Source organism: Megalops cyprinoides, chromosome 1 (assembly GCF_013368585.1).
Source record: "Megalops cyprinoides isolate fMegCyp1 chromosome 1, fMegCyp1.pri, whole genome shotgun sequence".
In the NCBI taxonomy this organism is placed as follows: domain Eukaryota; kingdom Metazoa; phylum Chordata; class Actinopteri; order Elopiformes; family Megalopidae; genus Megalops; species Megalops cyprinoides.
In genome coordinates this window covers 33,900,120-33,919,061 of record NC_050583.1, presented here as the reverse complement: position 1 = coordinate 33,919,061, position 18,942 = coordinate 33,900,120, and the positions used below count along the sequence as shown (strand labels likewise).

Here is an 18,942-nt window from a genome sequence, read left to right as displayed (position 1 = left end):
ATTGTAATTGTTAGAATTTTTCAGTATTATTATACTTCCTTTCATGGGAGTCTATGGCAGCCCTTAGAACTCCTTGGTGGATTTTGATGAAATTTGGCAAATTGATAGAGTACAGTCCAAAGTATCCAGGCATCAAATTTGGGGTCAATCTATCTATCTCTGTAGCGCCACCAACAGGCCAAATTTCAAGGTACATTTTTGCATATAACTTTTGAACCCTTTGGCCTAGCGTTGTGATCTTTTTTCCCCCGAATCCTTGGCGCCACCAACAGGTCAAAGTTGGAGGTACATTTACGCACGCTAGAAGTTGAACTGCGCGTAACATGGCAAATTCCAAAAATAAAGTAGAATGTTTATTCTGCCCTCACATTCTGTGTGTTCCCCTACACAGCTATGCAGGCAGATACACTACCTTCATAAACCACATGGGAGATAGTATGAACATCTATGCTCCAGTGTTTGTCTACACAGGCATGCAGATGGGGTAAAATTATAAAAAAAAGACATTTAATATCTGTATAACATATGCAGGAACACTGTATAAATTCCAGTAGAATCCTGTGTAATGCTAAAATACCTTCGTGGGTACTTAATTAATGAGTGCATAATAGCAGGACCACAAGCACATAGTATGGCTAGCTATAAGCTGTATTCAAAGGCTCAGTAAAATGAACATGAATAATGTACTATAAACAGTGTTGTACTGAACACCATTTTAATTTGTAAAAGGCTACCATATAGCATCAGAGGCTATATACAGCTAAAACTAGCTATACATAAAGCCAAGGGGACCTGAGTGCTAATTATGCTCTTCATCTACAATGCACTGATAAGGGTCATAAAGAATATAAATTATGTTAGGCTAATATCATTTCACTAAAGTAGTATTAATAAACGTAGTACAAAAACCAAACTGTTATACCATATACTTAGTGTTTTCTAAGATAAAATGGAATGGATGGAAGCCAATAAAGCAAAAAAAGAGAAAAAAAATCACTCATGCACATGCAACTATGTGCTCTTCTAATGAAGAACAATCAAATACTACCTGCTATCTATTCTGAAGGTCAAAGTTTACCGTAACCATGGCACCACAATTAACTAGCTCAAAGTAGCAAATGCAATATAACAAATACACAAGATGGCTCCAGAATGCCTAGAACTAGAGGCACAACAATGTTTAATTCAACTCAGTTCAGTTCAATTCAATCCAAACTGCTTTATTGGCATAACTAGTTGGTTCTCCTATGGCAAAGAACAAACTAAATAGACAAAAAAGTTTGCGTTTAGCTAAGTAAGCATAGAGGTAAGTAGGCCTGTGCATACAAGCAAACAGCAATAAACAAAGGCGCAGTGAAACAAAATGTTTGGTTGTTTACGCCCTCCAAGTATGCATAGGTAGCTACATCATGGTTGACTATTCGTGTCGCGTTCGTGTTGATCGATTGTGTTTGTGTGGCGGATCACCGCATTCCATTGAACCGAAATCACTAGCGTTAACGAGACAGTAAATTACATCACAGAGTCAGTCAGTGGTTCTCTTAACTCGACTCAAAATTGCTTTTAAAAAATAAAATAAAAAAATAATATATATATTTTTAAAAAATCCATTTTGGGTTGTTCGATCAAATCACGTCCCAATCGCTGGTTAAAATCGATGTAATAGCCAGTGATGTACTTCCGAGTCCACATTTGGCCTCACTGTTTTTTGAGGAGGACTTCCGATAGCGGCTGCGTCATCATCAAAACAACTTAGCTAGCTAACTAGGTAGTGTTGCGAATGTAACAGTCAGCAACACGGGCAAAACCATCAAGCATGACGATTCTTTACAACTAGTTACCTCTGTTTATGTGTTGTTGACACTAACTGTATTATTGTTGTAACAAAGGCGGGGGTTAGGGAAAGAAACCCCATCTGTTATACTTTTTTGAGGCCACACAGACTGAAACAGGACCTCGATATTGCCCGTTGACAGTAGCCGCAGGAAAGAGCTGCGGCAGCCGCGAAGGCTTCTGTTTCTGTCCGGTAAGTTTTGGAGCGGTAGCAAGGTTGATAGCTAAACATGGTCTGTTTCTATGAGCTGATCGGTTTAGCTGTATCGGTTAACCTGACTGAGTGAAATAATTTATCAAAACACCCACTACATTTAGCTCTTTGCTAATTTCCAGCTAGCTACCTACTGCTGATAGGTATACAAACAACGCTATTAAATTAGTTATCGTTAGCTAGCTAACGTAGATAATGACTAAAATCAGGTAACTAGTGAGGTAGACTAGCTTGCAAATACAGCAAGCTGAATGGCTATTTATGTATTCGCATGTTAAGTTATATGTCTTTTCTTCCATAGCCTGTTAGTTGGCTAATCCTGCAGAGTGGTCTGCACGGTACACTCAACGTTGGAAAGCTAGATAAGTGAGTTACTTGAGTACTTAGGCTGTTTGTTGTCCTGCTGGCAACAACTATCTACAATTGAAACATTGGTTGTAGCTACCTGTCATTGCTTGTATGGAATAACGATTTATGTCTGAATGAATGATGTGTTTTCAAATTAGCAAGCGCTGTTTTGTAAATGTATTATATTCTTATCTGCAAAGTGTTGTGAACGCTGAACGGCCCGTTATCGTATTGATGCTCTGTGATAGAGAGAGAATGCTGGACGCGTTGCATCAGTGATGGAGACCCAGGCGGTTCTGCCGCTCCAGGTATACGCGGATAGTGGCAGGACTGACAGCCTTTACCCCCGATTGAAGAAGAAGAGAAAAACTAGCTGCATCGTTACTGTACGTTTTCGTGCTGCTTGTAGAGATTGCAGAAAGCTCTCTGATGTTATCATCCCACTAAACGACAGCTACAAACTCGTACACTCCAGTTATTTTATGCTATTGGGTAACATAGAACATTTACGTTTTTCCTGCCTTTGGATCATCCACATTGTTACGCTTGCCTAGTGGACCAGTTTTCACAGGTTCTTTAGCGCTCCAGTATGTTGATGCTCCCGCCCTTCAGTGCATCTTGCTGCTGTGAGCTGCCGTCAGTGACCTGTGGTGCCGCTCTGTCTCCAGCTCTGCGAGGAGAGGCCAGAGCTCCCCACCTGACGCGGCTCGAGGGAGCGGCGGGCGTCCAGCCGGAGACACGGGGAGCAGGATAGGGAAGCAGGGGGGAGAGGGCGCCGCGGGGCTGGCGGAGAAGATGGCGGGCAGCCCCGAGAAGAGTGCCTCCGCGCAGGAGCTGAAGGAGCAGGGCAACCGCCTGTTCCTCAGCCGCAAGTACCAGGAGGCCGCCGTCTGCTACAGCAAAGCCATCGTGAGTGCTGCAGCGGGAGGGGAGGGCCTCTGAGGCTGCGGTCCAGAAGGGCGCTGTAGGGGAGGAAGGGAGCTGATTTGCCCCAGATGCTCAGCTGTCCATTCTCCACTAATTCTAATGGTTACCTAAATGCTGGTGATCCAGAATGTTCAGGCATTACTGTCTTTTCTTAGGATGGGTCCGATGTACATTCTTAATGAATGTCCATTCTTAAAGTAATTGCACCTTCTCCACAAAGTAACTTTGTTTCACTCTTTTTAAATGGTTTTATTCATCCCCAGAACCGGAACCCCTCAGTAGCTGTGTACTACACTAATCGGGCGCTGTGCTACGTGAAACTGCAGCAGTACGACAAGGCCTTGGCTGACTGTAAGCATGCACTGGAATTGGACAGCCAGTCAGTCAAGGCACACTTCTTCTTGGGCCAGTGTCACCTGGAGTTGGAGAACTATGATGAAGCCATTGGCAACCTGCAAAGAGGTCCGACCGGCATCCAGTCTACACTTCTGTTCTATGGCACTTTTTTTCCCCCCAAAATTACCAATGTGACATTATGTGTCTGTAAAGAGGATATTTGGGAGCTCTGTATTTGTGATTAAGTCGTGTTTTTTTGTTGCTTCTTAGATTTTATCAGAGCCTGTTCCATATATTACCTTTTGATCCTTAATGGAACTCAGCACCCTTAAAACGATAAGCATGGAAACCTCCACAACATTAGTAGTAATGGGAACAATTCATGGACTTAAATCAATAATTCTGAATGAATGAAGTGCGTGTCTTGCTTTTTTTTTGCCCTGTTTTGTATTGTCAGCCTACAACCTAGCGAAAGAGCAGCGGTTGAATTTCGGGGATGACATCCCCAGTGCTCTCAGGATAGCCAAGAAGAAACGCTGGAACAGCATCGAGGAGAAGCGCATCAACCAAGAGAACGAGCTGCATGCCTATCTAACCAAACTAATCCTAGCAGAGAAAGAGAGGTGAGCAGGCCTTCTGTTCTTGTGTGTTCTGCTAAAACAATGCATTTTGGACAGCAGAACTGTATAGCACTGATGCGGAACCATTTACTGTGGTGTAAGTGTTGGATTTGTGGTTGTTTTGAGATAAAACAGCTGAAGAGATGTGCAGTGTTGTTATATGTTACAGTCTGCACCTAGGTGTCTGAAATATAATTTTAAATAGAATAAATGAGTAACTTAATAGTCAAGGATGAGCCTTCTGACAATATGGGGAAGGTTATCTGGGAATGTGAGGTCATATTAAATGCGAAGCAGAATACATTATAGTGGTCTTAGCAGTTGGAAATAGTCCAAGTTAGAGTGTATGTAGAAAGTCAAGATCTGCAGCAATTGCATTGGTGCTCTGTCTCTGGACATATACTCAGGGAGCTGGAAAATTTCCGGGAGAAGCAAGAGGACAGTTTGGAAGACAACAGAAACAGGAATGAAATAGCCAAGATCCAGTCAAAACATGTGAGTCTTGAGTGTGTTCGTAGCTGTGTTGTAGCCTGAAAAGCAGTGGCCATTCTTTTCAGGGCCTCTGTTAATTTATGCATGGCTGTTTGGTACATCAGGGCCGCACAATTGATTTGGTCCAGCTGCACAACCGCTTTACACGGCAGCTTGCCTCTTGAGATGAACGCAGTGCCCTTTCAGGGTGATTGTAGCTGAGAGGTTTGTTGTTCTTTGGTTTGCATTGTGGCTCTGCTGTTAGTCCTGACCTCCATTGCCATCAAGGGGTAGAGTTGCTGTCTTAGTCCTTTCATTGTGAATGTCCTCCTAGCTTCTGTTTCAGTGACTGGTGTTCTCTTCTGCTGAGCAGGATAAGTACCTGTCAGACATGGATGAGCTCTTCTCTCAGGTGGATGAGAAGAGAAAGGTGAGTGTACGGTAGCGTGACACCCTCTGTTAGCTCAGTGTACGGGCCAGCTGTGTTGTTCCTTCCCCAGATTGCTCACCCAGCATTCTTGCCTTTGAATAAGCAGCATTGTTCCATAAGCTTCCTTCCCAGCGCTGTATCACTGATCCAGCCACACAGGGGAGAGTGTTCTGAGGCTCCTTTTTGTGTTCAAATTCACAGAAGCGCGAGATTCCAGACTACCTGTGTGGAAAGATCAGCTTTGAGCTTATGAGAGAGCCCTGCATCACCCCCAGTGGGATCACCTATGACCGCAAAGACATCGAGGAGCACCTACAGGTAAGCCCCAGCTGAACCTCTGAACTAGGGAAAGGTACTCAACGTCACACAGGGAGGGGATGCTCTTTGCAGAGGTCCTCTGGGGCTGAATTCCATTGTGTTGCAGGTAGCAGTGTTGGGTAGAACACTGGGATTATAACCAGAAGACTGCAGGTTCGATCCCAGCTGGTGCACTGCTGTTTTAACTGCTGAACTAGATACTTAACCTGAATTGCTTGTTTGTACCCAGCTGTTTAATCGTTTTATAAAATTATAAGCCATCTAATACACCCTGGTTATGGGCATCTGCAAAATGAATGAATAATGTTTAAAATGGTGTGGTCTTTCAGGTAGTACTTTTTACACCTTAAACATAACATTACAACTTCAACATAAATTTGGAACTTCTTTAAACACTGCCCAGCAGCTCAGGGCTTGAGCTGTGCTTTGCTAAGTTATATGTGTACATCATATTCATAGACCACTTATGTAAAGATATTAAAAACCCTCAAAACCAGTTAAAATATAAATGATGATTTTCTCCCATTTATTCACTACCAAGTACAGTAATTGATGATTCATTATTAAGTTCAATACACTTGTCAATGCAAACTGTTGCGCATAATTTGATGAGCTAGCCTGTTACCTACTTAGATACGTACCAAGCTAGTAGTGATTGGCAGGAAAATTGTGTATTTTTGGATCACTGGGGACATGATGCATCAACTTAAACCACTGATTCTCAATCCTGCTCCTGGGGCCCCCCTACTCTGCACATTTTCCATCTTTCCCTGCTCTACCTACCTGACTGAACTGTGGCACACCTGAGCACACCTGATTTAATCAAGAGCATGGTAGTCATTTCAATCAGGTGTGTTTGGAACAAAGATAGATAGAAGACAGGGGCGACAGGACAGGGGGGCTCCAGGAGTAGGATTGAGAAACACTGACTAAAGCTAAAAATAAGAATTGCTTGTGCAATGAAAATCAGTATGCTGTACAAACCCCCTAACAGCCTACGTTGGCATTAATCATTAGCTTCTCAGGATGTTTTTAATGACTAACATTGTTTTGACATTGATTAGATGACATCAGAGCAGACGTCAGCAGCTGTGACTTTTGAGATAAGGGTGCTGACAGTGATCGTGTTGCAGCTGTGCTAACCGAAGCCACTTCATTTTGCTGTCTGTTAAGATTAAATAATTTTGAGTTTCTCCGCCGTTTATGACACCTATATTTCTGCTCTGTGCTTCAGCGAGTTGGACATTTTGACCCTGTTACCCGGAGCCCTTTGACCCAGGACCAGCTGATCCCCAACCTGGCCATGAAGGAGGTGATAGACGCCTTCATCCTGGAGAATGGCTGGGTGGAGGACTACTGAGCCAGGGAAATAGATTTTTTTTTTAAAAAAAGCAAAGAAAAAAGAACCAACAACAAAAAAACAGTACCCTCTCCTGGATTTGCACTTTAAACACAGGGGCCACGCAACAGACTGCCGAACAGGAGCGCGGAAGCCCGACTGTGACCCTCATCAACACTTTGCCATTGTTCCCTCCATTTCTCTCAGCCTGTTGGTTTGTGTGCCCCAGCCCTTGCCACCCCAGAACACAGCGCACACACACACACACACACACACAGTGGCCCAGTACCTCCCACTCTTTCTTCACAGTTCCTCCTGTTACCTTACAGATTGCCCTGCAATGGTCCTCTTCTACACACTGACCATTTTATCTTCTACTTTTTCCTATTGGTTCCAATATTATTTTAATTTTTTTTTTTTTTTTAAATCGTGTACCACTTCTTTTGTTGGTGGTGCTGTCCTACTCCTTGCATACAGACAGGATCCTCTTCGCCTGAAGTACCAAAAACAATTCCAAATAATATTGCAATCAAATAGTGTTCTGCAACACTTAAAAAAAATCAAGCTTTTAAAACAGATTGTATATGTATGCAAAAGCAGAAGTGCATTATGGGAATAGGTTTGACTAATGCTTTACCCACTGGCCTGACAGGAGGTGAGGCTGATCCCCGTGAGGTGTAGCATTCCAGTGGCCAGGCTTGTGCTAGGTATGTGCAGCTCACCTGAGCCAAATCTGTCTTGGCACTGTCAATAAAAGGACGGAGGAAGATGACATCATGCAGTTCCCTCCCTCTCCCTCTCCGTCTCTAGCGTGGTTGTTTCACTGCATTTGTTTTTTCCTGGATAAATGTTTTATCATTATGAAGAAGAAGATTGTTCAAGGATCTTGATTTGCGTTGTCTCAACCGGGACATGATATGGGTAGCTTTTATAACGGAGGAAGCAGAATTGATGAGGAATATGTTTCTGCTTGTTGTCATGGAAATCATCACACACTTACCCCTAGTGTGTCTGGCTGGTGAACCGTGTAAAGGTGTGTGAGAAATGAGCTGAATGTTACAATTCGAACCATGTTGTGTCTGCTGATCCAGTGCGAAGCCAGCAGAAACGCATGCTAAAATGGCCTCTTCCTCAGCTTACAGTGTTGCAGATTTCCCTGGGCCACAGTCTGAGTAATTGTGTGTTCTTTCAAGCCTGCACAATGCATTAAAGGTGATTTTAGATTGCAGCGGAAACCAATCATATTGACCTTAGTTTTTATATGTATAGGTTTGCATACAGTTTGACCTCTATAATGCTAGACAGAAAAAAATATTTACGTAATTCTGAGGAGCAAGGGATTAGATGTATGATTCCTCAGTAGATGGCATTGTGTCAGTGGCATTCATTATGATTTTACCCTACCCCTGCAAGTGCTATGCATTGAAACCAGGACTGCTTTTTTACAGGATCAGTAGAGGTGGACAGGCTCGCAATGAGAGAAGCAAGATATTTGCATTACATTGGGAAGGCATTTGTTGAGAGGATTCAGTTCTGACTCTGTATCAAATCTCTCTGTCTCTTACAGATGCTGAGTATTAAAATGGAACAGTTACAGTAAACCTTTGATTTCTTTTTGGGGTTCAATTCATTTCTAAGGCATCTTTTTTTAAAGAATCACAGTCTGAGGGTTAGAGGCCCCTCCATAGTTCAAAAGCAGATATGCATTGTGAAAGCATAGTTTGTGTTTTAATATCAACCCTAAAATCAACTTAACATTTTACTTCATTCTTTAAAATTTAAAGTCACATTTCTTTCAATTAATGTTGCCATTTAAAACTCTGCCAGGAGGTAAAATTCTGTGCAGTAAGTTATTAAAATAAATATTGCAAAGTGATGAGGCAAGGTGTATGGTGCATTGTTGAATGAATTTGTAATTGTGTCTACATTTGCCTTAATATGTATGTCAAACCAATGTTGGAAGGGCTGTTTTGTGATTATATGTAAATTATAGTCCCAGTTAAGATCCAAATTCTACTTATCGTTCACCAGCATACCAAAACTAAATCAGTTTAGGATGTTGCTACAGAAGATTTTGCAATCACGTAGACCTGCCTGCAAAGAGCAAAGAAGTAGCCTTTTAAATATTTGATTTGGAATATTTGAGGTACACAGAAACATTTGAATGGATCTCTGATTGTGGATGAGGTGGTTCAGAACCCCAGCTCTGTTTCACCTCTGTGGTAGATTGTATTTTCTTATGCTGTGTTTTGCTATTCTCATTTCACAGGCATTTAAGAAATGCCATTTTATAGTGACACTTTTTGACTATAGTGCAACCTTTGAGTGAGTGTGTTCAAGTTTTGTCTGAGACGCAAATCCCTTCCATCCCCAAATTTATTTTTCCTTTCTTTATCTGTCTTTATTTTCTTTATTTTTTTCCCCCTCATTCACAAACGTGCTTTGTATCAGGGCTTACCAAGCAGGCCTCAGGCCTCCCTGTACATGCTAGTTTTCTCTGCAAGTCCGCAGATGTAACGAGTTGGTAATTGTCCTGAATTAAGCACTTTGAGTGATTTGTCCTCTGAGGTCACATAATGTGATAATCAACTCTGTGATGCACACGTGCTGCAAAGAATGAATGTCCGTTTTCATTTATTGACCTGCTAATCAATCAGAAAGGTTCTGAGCGAACTTGCACATTAATTTTTTGTAATGTGCTCTGTCTGTGGCAAAGAATGCCATTGGGGTTGAATTGGCTTGATTGAGTGAATGACATAAAATCACACTAGGGTTGTAAATGCTGAAAGTGTGGCTTCCTGGTTAGTAACTAACTTGGTGCTAATTATCTTGGCTGCTTGTGGAAAACAAAGCACTCAGAGACCAAACCTGCACTCACTTAAAGTCTGTATTGGGACAAAATCATGAAAAGGCCTAAATGCACATTTCAGTCTCTTTGGTTAATAGGAACAATCACAAATACACAGGGCAGCCACAGGCCAAAGTTGAGGAAGCTCTGCTTTATGTTTACTCACTCACTGTCCAGCTGTGTGGTGATGTGGCCTCCTCCTAGCTCTTTGATTTCTGAAATGTCTGTACCTCTGTGTATGGTTGTGTAGAACTTTATGTACAGTGTCGAAGGTGGGTCTCTCCTCTGGATGATTGTGTGCTGAAGTATATTTGTTGATGCTGATGCCTCAGAGCATTTGTTAGTAGTTAATTAACTACTTACTAGTAGGTAATTGTTTTTTCTTTAATGACAGGCCATCCTCCACAGTACAGTTTTCCATTGTAGATGGCAGATTGTATATTTATTACTCCGCACAAATGAGGATTGTCCTCCTCCAAAAAGTGATCAGAGTTAAACAGATGTGCTTAATGAACAGGGGAAATTTCTCTGTGTGGCGTTAATGGGCTGTGTTCCCTTTATTCCTAAATGGCTGTAATTACTTAATTTGTGATTTTTAGCCTCTCAAAAAGCAGAGGGAATGCATAAAACAGCTGGTGCATTACATCAGTAGTTATGGAACTGTGTAGTGGTAAAATTTACAATTCAATCAGTTTCTGCAAATGCTTATTCCCGGGGTTTGTTAATGTTTGGTGAGCTTTAGGTTCATTTGGTTTGGCTTTGTAAATACATTGGATTGTGAAAATCCATTCTTAATCCTACAAGATTGTGATGATTTTGAGGGTATTTGAAATGAATGTAAATATCTTGTAATAAATATAGCCTAGATATTGTACACAGAAATGTCCCATTGTTCCCTCTAGTCTGAGTTACTCTCATAGTTTCAGATATTAATCTGACTTCTCAGCAGTTGTGAAGGCCTCATCAGTATGGGCAGGGGCCACACTTGATCATGTGTGTAGCAATATGGACATAATTTTCCTGTAGGCTGAGTATTTTCGTCAACAGGCTACAAGAGCACTTAGCTCTTCTATCTAAATGGATATTAAAAGGTATGAAGTTCAGACCCTCTGAATAAACTGAAGACTAACTAGCAGAGGTGTAACATTGGCACACCCAGTCTGCTAATAGGAGTTGAATCCTCTGTCTTTGAATCCCAGTGATGACTCATAGATGGCTCCTCTCATCCCATGCCAGGAGTTTCAGCAGCAGGAAAGGGGAATGATATTCAGCATAAATCTGGGAAGTTTCAGGTTTTAATGTGATTGAGTTGCAGATGCAGTGTGTGTTTGTTGTATCCTGACATTCACCCACTCAAGTTTGCGGTTTTATGTACTTTTTTGCAGTGTGATTTTGGAAAAAATTCAGTTAATGTGCTTTACAGCCCTGTATACAGTCTTTTCAGTAAATATTCCTCCCTTTGATACGGGCAGGTTTTGGTCAGGTGGCATCAGTTGCCATGGAACCTAATGTTACTGGTCTAAGACAGTGGCATTTCTCTGGAGGGCTTTGTTTTCCATTGCTTATGAAATGGCTACTTTGCAGGTGGTCTGTGTGTAGAGCCCTCATACAAGTCAGACTTATGTTTCAGATGCCAGTGAAGTACCTCAAATTAGATTAGGATTTACAGCAAATGCTTTCTCTTGGACAACTACTTCAATCCTCAGAATGAGTGAAATGTTGATACCTCCTCCAGTTACGAACGTCTTGGTATAGAAGTTGTGGTATCTGACAGAGTATGGCATTTTTGTGACAGGTCATTTATGGAATCTGCATCCTCCTCACTGTAAAGCTAGCAGAACTGTACATGCTGGCTATCCTGATGCACAGTGGTCGATCTGGGCTAACTTTGAATGTCACGCAGTGGATTGATGCAGTGAGCTGTGTCACCCTCTAATATGGAGTTGATATTTAAATTGCGTGCACAATGGCAAGCTAATAAAGACAATTTATTACAAACAAGAATGATTTCAGTCTGTTTTATTACTTTTATTGATGGAGAAGTATGTCACCGTTTGTCTTCAGTCACAAGGTTTACATTTGGTGTGTCATTATTCTTTCATTTGCTGCATGATTTCTCCCCACATTATGTAGTCTTGAAAACATGAATTTACCAACTTCAAACAAATCCGCAGCTGGATTATGAGCACATTTGCTATGGGCATAGATTTCAAAACTGTTACTTTTATAATTGTGTAAATATATTGTAATATTGGCAAGTACAAGAATGAAGTGACAAATCATTGACAGTAATTCACCATTACATCCACTTTTAGTACAAGTCATTACTGGTCAATTTTTTAAATTATATAAAACAATATACTGAATTTCATTGATTTTTTAATGGATAATTCTGAAAGATGTCTTCATTCCCTATCCCTCCTCTGTCTTGATTATGCAGGGAGACTTGGGATGTCATTCAGCATGTGTAAGACTACTACAGTCTTAAAGTGTCGCGTACAAAAAATGTAGTATACGTATACAATGTGATGTGTCAGTCATTCACAGAACTCAGGCAAGGTTTTGCCATCAGCTTTGATCTTTGAGTGTCCTACTGTTTTTCATGAATGTGCTTTGAAGTTTAGAATAAATGTGCCTGTTACAAGGTGTGAGAATCATAGGCTTTGATTACCCAATGCAGAATTATGTCTCAAATGGTCTCTGAAGCTGTGGTAATTTCCTTGCAGCCCTGGAACTCCTCTTCATAGATTTAAAGACCCCCACATGGACACTTCCTGTAGGGACAGGAGTGTGTGATGCAGTGCTGGGCAGAGCGCTGCCAAACCTCTGCATACTCCATGCCATGAGGACCAGATGTGAGACAGGACATAGATGTCAAACTGACACCAGTAGGGTTTTTTTTTTTTTTGTAACTCTTTCTAATATTTTATTAATATTTATAATACACACTTCAGCTGTACGTTCAGAACTTTACATAAGCAACACAAATTGTTCCAATATTGGCCTGTGTCCTTACAACCCCTCTTTTCCATGGTTATTGCACTGAGAATCTCTTGCTCAGGCTATACACAGAGCATCATCTTAAAATGGGTTCTTATTTAGAATCCCACCAAGAATAATGTTTATGTCTTTGAGTTAGGTAGCCTATTCTAGTTTGTACACAGCTCCCATTGTCAGCACTTCAGCCTGAGCTGCTTGGTTTCTCCCTGTCTGTTTGTGTGGATGTGTCTTGTTTTTTTTTTTTGTGTGCAGGTGGTTTTATTTTTGTTTACGGGTCCATGTGTTTCCTTGTCCTGCCTGCCTCCCCGCCTCCTGTTACTCTGCCACGCCCATCACCTGAATCCTGTTCCGCACACCTGTGTCTCCTCCCCTCATCATCTGCCTGCCTACGAATACCCTGCTGTTTTCTTTGTTCAATGCCAGATTGTTTCAGTGCCTTACCGGTTTTGTTCCTACCTTTGTTAGAAAGCCTGTTCCGTAACTGTGTGTTGCTGACTCTGCTTGTCTTGGTTTACCCTTTTGCCTACTGCCCTGGATTTTTGCTGACCTGTTTGCCTGACTACTTTGTGCCCATATTGACCCTGATTCCTGCCTGTTGTTTGCCTGTCATGATTGCCTGTTTGTCTTCTCAGGAATGAACTCTGCCTGTAATCACGATTCTGACTTTTGCCTGCCATTTTGGATATTGTCTGTTTACTACCGAATTTTCAGTTACTGACTCAGACTATTCTCTGACTTTGAGAACAGTCAGCAACACTGCCTGTATTGTCTGAGCCCAGGTCCTTTCCTCACAAACCTTGACAACCATACCATGACATCATGTTTGATATTTGAATCACATGCCAAAGAACAGTGACCTTCAGTCCACATCTGACAACTGTGTGTCTCCCTGTGCTGCACAAATGAGGCAGTGTTGTCCATCCTCCATTGCACAGACAGCCATCTTTTGTAAGCAAACCCACTGGGAATGTGATGTCATATTCTGTGCAAGGAGGGAAGAGGAGTCAGACCCAATGTGATACAGAACAAGACCAGTTGCACTGTGCCTGTATTTACCTGCTGGAGAGATCACAACATTGAGATGGTAGGGCAAAATTGTTACATTACGGTTTTCTTAGAAATTCTCCCTCATAAAGGCAGATATTTAAGTTTAAATACTTAAGTTAATGTTGCCTACGAAACTCTTGATGATCTATTGTGTTATTCCACATTTGCAGCACCACAATATGCTTAGGCATCATTGTATTGCTTAGAAAAGGTGACACTCTTTGGCTTAATTTTGAAGTGCCACACTGTGCCACTATTCCTCTTTCCAGTGTGGTTACTGTGTGTATACTTTTTATACTTACATTTGATATTGTAGCAATACTAAGAACTATTCTTTTAATCAAATTTCCTGCTTAGCATTTTGTACCTTTATTTCAGTCTGAAATTTTAATTATCATATTGTACACTTGATGCTGAGAGAGTACGCAGAATGATCTTTCTCTCACTTGTGTTGGCAGCTTCCCTACAGTGAACTGGGGGTGTTGGTGGTCCCTCTTCTCCTCTGTGGCTTTACTTTCTCCTCAGCCTCTGAAGGTATACCACTCCCCTGCCTTTATATTGTCCATCTGGCCATCTCATCTTAAATAAAATTCATTCAACATTTCTTAATTCCTCAGAATAGTGTAACGGTCTAATGGTTTACAACATGAATTGAACTTAATTTTAAAAGTTTAATAATACCTTTTGCTTAAAATGTTCTTTTGTTTGTTTTAATTTTTCACTCGTTCAGACATCATTCACTCATCCATAGATTATTGAATTGGTTATCTGGGATTGTAGCCTATAGGAATACAAGCAACGCTCTTGTCCAGAGATTGATGGGCCATGCACGGGTGTTTCACATGAGGTGTTTCTGTGTTGGGTTGCGCTCTTTCAGCAGGTCTGAGTGGAAAATCTCTGATTTTCCCGTACGAGACGGACTACAGCTATGTCAGGCTGACCCCGCAGAAACCCCTGGAGTTGAACGCCTTCACGCTGTGCATGCGGCTGTCCACGGAGCTGCAGGGGGAGCGAGAGATCATCCTCTTCGCGTACCGCACCGCGGACTTCGACGAGCTGAACGTGTGGCGCGAGAAGGACGGGCGCGTGTCCTTCTACCTGAGCGGGGGCGGAGCGTCCTTTCACCTCCCGCCGCTCAGCACCTTCAAGACGAGCTTGTGCCTCACGTGGGAATCGAAGACGGGCCTCTCTGCCTTCTGGGTGGACGGGAAGAGGAGCGCGCGACAGGTGTACAAAGCCGGGCACACGATTCGCGGCAAAGGCGTCGTCCTTCTCGGCCAGGACCCCGACAGGTACCTGGGGGATTACGAAGCCATTCAGAGTTTTGTTGGCGAGATTTCTGATGTTTACATGTGGGACTTTGTCCTCTCAGAAAGCCAGATTACGGCGTTGCATTCTGGTCAACGCGTCACCAAAGGCAACATTTTTGACTGGAACACCATTGTGTACCACATCAATGGGAATGTTTTAGTTGCTTCCGATTGAAATAACCAAGTTATGCTCTAGATGATGGCAGTACATGAACCTGTAAAGATTTGCCCATGAACGTTTTGTGCCTGTAAAGAATAATCAGCAATGAATTTGTTTTAGGTGGTATTACCCATTTGGAAAAACCAGGTTACTAAATGGGTGTGCTTCTGCTTTATTCAGGTCTTATATTCCTTTTAAAATGAGCAAGATAATAATAATACAAATAATAGCATGAATCACTTACTTAATCACAATGCTTATGTTATTACGTGCAAAAACAAACTATATCAACCAAAATGAACACAAAAATGTTTAAATTAAATCGATAGTATTAAACTTGTTCAAATGGAATCAGAAGAGGAGTAGACCTTCATATCTGTTTGAAAGACGAAGGACCAAGCAATCTGAAGGTATTGAACGAGAAAGTTTGAATGCACAGTTATGTTTCAGGCTAGTTTTTTCCACAACTGCAGCGAACAGAATGTAGAATGTAGAAATGAAGAAATGGAAGACTTGTCCAAAAAGGTCAGTGTGCAGGCGCATGATATTTTAGATGAGTGTTTGGAATGAAATTGTAGGTTGCGGAGAAGTAACAAAGAGTAAAAGCAAGCAGGGGCAAGTTAACCTTGTGAATTTTGAACAGAGAAGTCAAGATGAGCAGCATATGAAGGAACACCATTAAAGAAAATTACATCTGAATAATCAGTCAAAATAACCAAGGTAACAAATAACTACTTCGTGGACAAGGAGTGAAATCCTACAAACATGAAACTACACGAATACATATAGGAAGGGATATTTTGAAAGCAGGACAGAAAGGAGTATTGCGTTGTCTCTGTGGTCCTGCGGTAAGGAGAAGACCTCCACTTTGGATTAGGACCCGTGACTGGAAAATTAAGCGTTCAGATTAAGGTTAATACATTTGTACTACCCTTTAAGGCATATTATATGCCTTACTGTATGAAAAAAAATGTTGATCTAACTGAATGTTATGTTAATTTGTTACTTTGTAAAAAAAAAAAAAAAAAAAAAAAAGTCACTCGAATGAATAAATTCTAACACTAACTACCTTTCTAATGGCTTGGCCTGTGTTTCCTGTTTTCTGACACTATGCCGATGTTTTTGTAAGAAAGATTTATCAAATCAAGATGCTAAGATCATTCATATACAATAACATATAATGGTGAAGTTTCACATATCGTTGATGAAGGAATTGTTCACATTTCTACCGCAAGATGGCAGTAAGTGTCCACAATCCAAATACTATGTGCAAGTATAGTCTAATTCATAATTTAGTTTTGAAATCATTTCTTGGATTTTCTTAAACAGATATTCAGAAGATAAAACAGTTCTAAAAATTCTCATAATTGATTTACTTTTTTCCAGCCAGAAGTAACATTACACTGTGAGGGAGAAGCACGTTTTCAAAAAGGCAATTTCTTAATGTTTTCACTTCATTTGTTTTTATGAAAACACCAGTATTTAGCCAATTTAAAAGGACTCAAAATATTATAAAATGCAAGAGTTTTTGAAAGTGTAAATGCAAATATGGATAAATTTTTGGGTGAGTATTGAGGGTAACACGTGAGACGAATAATTATGATAACAGCATTGTTCTATAATGAAATTTATGGGGAATTTTTGTGATCACACCTAAAACAGCTACAAGCAAATTACAACCGTCGTGTTGCACAGTATTTCATGTTGCACAGTACCTCTTTTTGGAGACAAATACTCCTTTAATTATACAATGTTGCCATTTGGTAACATGCCATTTCCCATAAACATTTGAATACTTAAAATATGACTGATTACTGTTTAGTGATGCTGATGGCACTTTATTTCTGATAAAAGCCTGTAGACTGTAGAGCCATATGATAAATAAATGAAGTAGTGGACTTTTGGTTGTCAAATGAACTGTGATATTTCAGTGTATGTAAAGTAGATGCTTGGATTGATGCACCTGCAGAGGGTGAGTTTAAATAGCACTCACATGATGGCCTGCAAAGGTAATGTGTCCACAACATGCTGTGGAGTTGTTTCATGAAATCCCAAAAATAATTTCTAATCTTATCCCGTGCTGTGATGCTCTAACCTATGTTCCCACATTCTTCATAGATATTCTTGAGAAAGCAAAGCCAGAAAGGGGAATAATAATGCACTCCAGTTTAATTTAATTCTGCCATTTTTTTTTACTGTGATAAGCAAAGTATATAGTCATTAGTTTTGATACTGTAGTCTTCCATCTTGACTGCTTCCCAGAAAAAAAAAGAAAAATAAAATCATTCCACTTTTTTGCAAATCTGCAAACAGCCAAGTCCTCGCAGGGGGAAAAAGCGAACACTGCGAATGTGTATGTTTATTATTCCTAAATCACCACATCGGCCTCTTCAGAATCTCAATAGGAAGGGATGGAAACGAGTTCTGACTGCAGGTCAGCAGCCAAATGTTCCACCTTCTTGAATGTTGCAATGCATTAATCTCCATGCTCACTCACTGTGTGGTAACACCTTTCTCTGCCATCTGCCAATACAAGCTCCTTGGCCCTGCGGTCCAGTGTGGGCCCTGCGATTGTTCTCTTGCCTTCCTGAATTCTGGCGTATGCCATCCCCCAGACCATGAGCACATGCAACCTGCCCGACACACATACAGCGAACGCACATCACACACTGACGTGCGCTCCTATCTTGGCTTTTTCTTATGGCCATACTAAAAATAGGTCTGTGTCGGTGAGTGTGAGTAAATATGAACAGATTTGAATATACACCTTGGTAAGACAAAACTATACAAAGACATATTTGGACAGCTGAGTAATCAAGCAGATCAAGCAAACAAGCAAAATCTGGATTTTGAAATTGTGGAGGCAGTTAAAATATCAATAAAAAGTACTGTACAAGTTGTTTCATCTAGGAACCCCCCTTCCCTTTTCCCCTGACGTCTCTTCTGCTATAGGAGCACCTTCATTAGCAGAAGTCTAAAAACACATCACTGGATTTAACATGGGGAAACCTTTCTATCCTGGAAAGGAGAGAGTTATCTAATTGTATATAGCTTCAGGTTCTCTAATTATATGTCTAATGCTACAATCTACACCAATAAATTATGCAGTCAATGACGCCTTTACAGCATTATTCACAATGGGAGCATTTTCAAAACACAACACAGAAAGCCCGGTTTTTAAAAAGACACAAATTTACCTACAAGATACACACAGTAAATTGATTGTATTCATAGACCAGTAACATGAAACAGTAAGAGATTAAAAATGTTCAAACCATTCAAATTTTCCAGGTTTCATTTAAGTTCCTTGATAATTATTTATTCTTGTTCTTGTAAAAATGATTTTGAATCAGTTGATGTGAAAGTACAAGAAAAATATTTAACTTACAAGCACAACATATTAATGTAAATTTTTATTCGTTTGTTTATTTGTTTGTTTGGGATTTGTCAGAAAACTTCCTCCTTAATTTTTGTCATTTAAATAACCTTTTTATGTCTGCAGTCCTTATTTCAAATTATATTTTACTGGTAAAATTTCAAGGTAGTATCAGCTGCACTCCTCCATATTGGGCATGGAAAAGCCAATGTGTGACATATCAATGTAAACGTTGTATTTTCTCTCTTCACTGATTTATTAGATTTGTTCTGTAGTCACACCTGTTTTGAACAGTCACAGTGGGGGCACACTGATAAATTTGTTATCAGCTTTTGTTGTGTGTGGTTTAAACGCAAACAATTTAT

At 40.7% G+C, this 18,942-nt stretch overlaps 2 protein-coding genes across 3 annotated transcripts; both read left to right on the top strand.

Annotated features, from left to right (window-relative positions):
* The first annotated feature begins 1,727 nt into the window (after nucleotides 1–1,727).
* LOC118792501 (STIP1 homology and U box-containing protein 1-like) lies at nucleotides 1,728–6,878 on the top strand. The gene is made up of 8 exons (XM_036550371.1): nucleotides 1,728–2,026; nucleotides 3,064–3,304; nucleotides 3,586–3,784; nucleotides 4,116–4,281; nucleotides 4,686–4,773; nucleotides 5,123–5,179; nucleotides 5,381–5,497; nucleotides 6,732–6,878. The coding sequence occupies exons 2-8, from the start codon at nucleotides 3,191–3,193 to the stop codon at nucleotides 6,855–6,857; spliced, it is 867 nt and encodes a 288-aa protein (XP_036406264.1). The 5' UTR covers nucleotides 1,728–2,026; nucleotides 3,064–3,190; the 3' UTR covers nucleotides 6,858–6,878.
* Nucleotides 6,879–13,680: 6,802 nt separating this feature from the next.
* Nucleotides 13,681–16,150, top strand: crp1 (C-reactive protein 1). 2 transcript variants are annotated; one of them, XM_036534509.1, is made up of 3 exons: nucleotides 13,681–13,768; nucleotides 14,190–14,265; nucleotides 14,612–16,150. In XM_036534509.1, exons 1-3 carry the CDS (start codon nucleotides 13,766–13,768, stop codon nucleotides 15,214–15,216), a joined length of 684 nt encoding a protein of 227 aa, XP_036390402.1. In that variant the 5' UTR covers nucleotides 13,681–13,765; the 3' UTR covers nucleotides 15,217–16,150. The 2 variants fall into 2 exon arrangements, with proteins under 2 accessions (XP_036390402.1, XP_036390395.1); XM_036534502.1 differs by having other exon boundaries at nucleotides 14,609–16,149.
* The last annotated feature ends 2,792 nt before the right edge of the window (nucleotides 16,151–18,942 follow it).

Excerpts from the sequence above, each read along its gene's own strand:
- LOC118792501 (XM_036550371.1), top strand. The coding sequence starts at position 3,191 with ATGGCGGGCAGCCCCGAGAAGAGTGCCTCCGCGCAGGAGCTGAAGGAG. Across the intron at positions 3,305-3,585 it reads TCTGCTACAGCAAAGCCATC|AACCGGAACCCCTCAGTAGC; the intron begins GTGAGTGCTGCA and ends ATTCATCCCCAG. Across the intron at positions 4,774-5,122 it reads CCAAGATCCAGTCAAAACAT|GATAAGTACCTGTCAGACAT; the intron begins GTGAGTCTTGAG and ends TCTGCTGAGCAG.
- crp1 (XM_036534502.1), top strand. Across the intron at positions 14,266-14,608 it reads TTTCTCCTCAGCCTCTGAAG|CAGGTCTGAGTGGAAAATCT; the intron begins GTATACCACTCC and ends GCGCTCTTTCAG.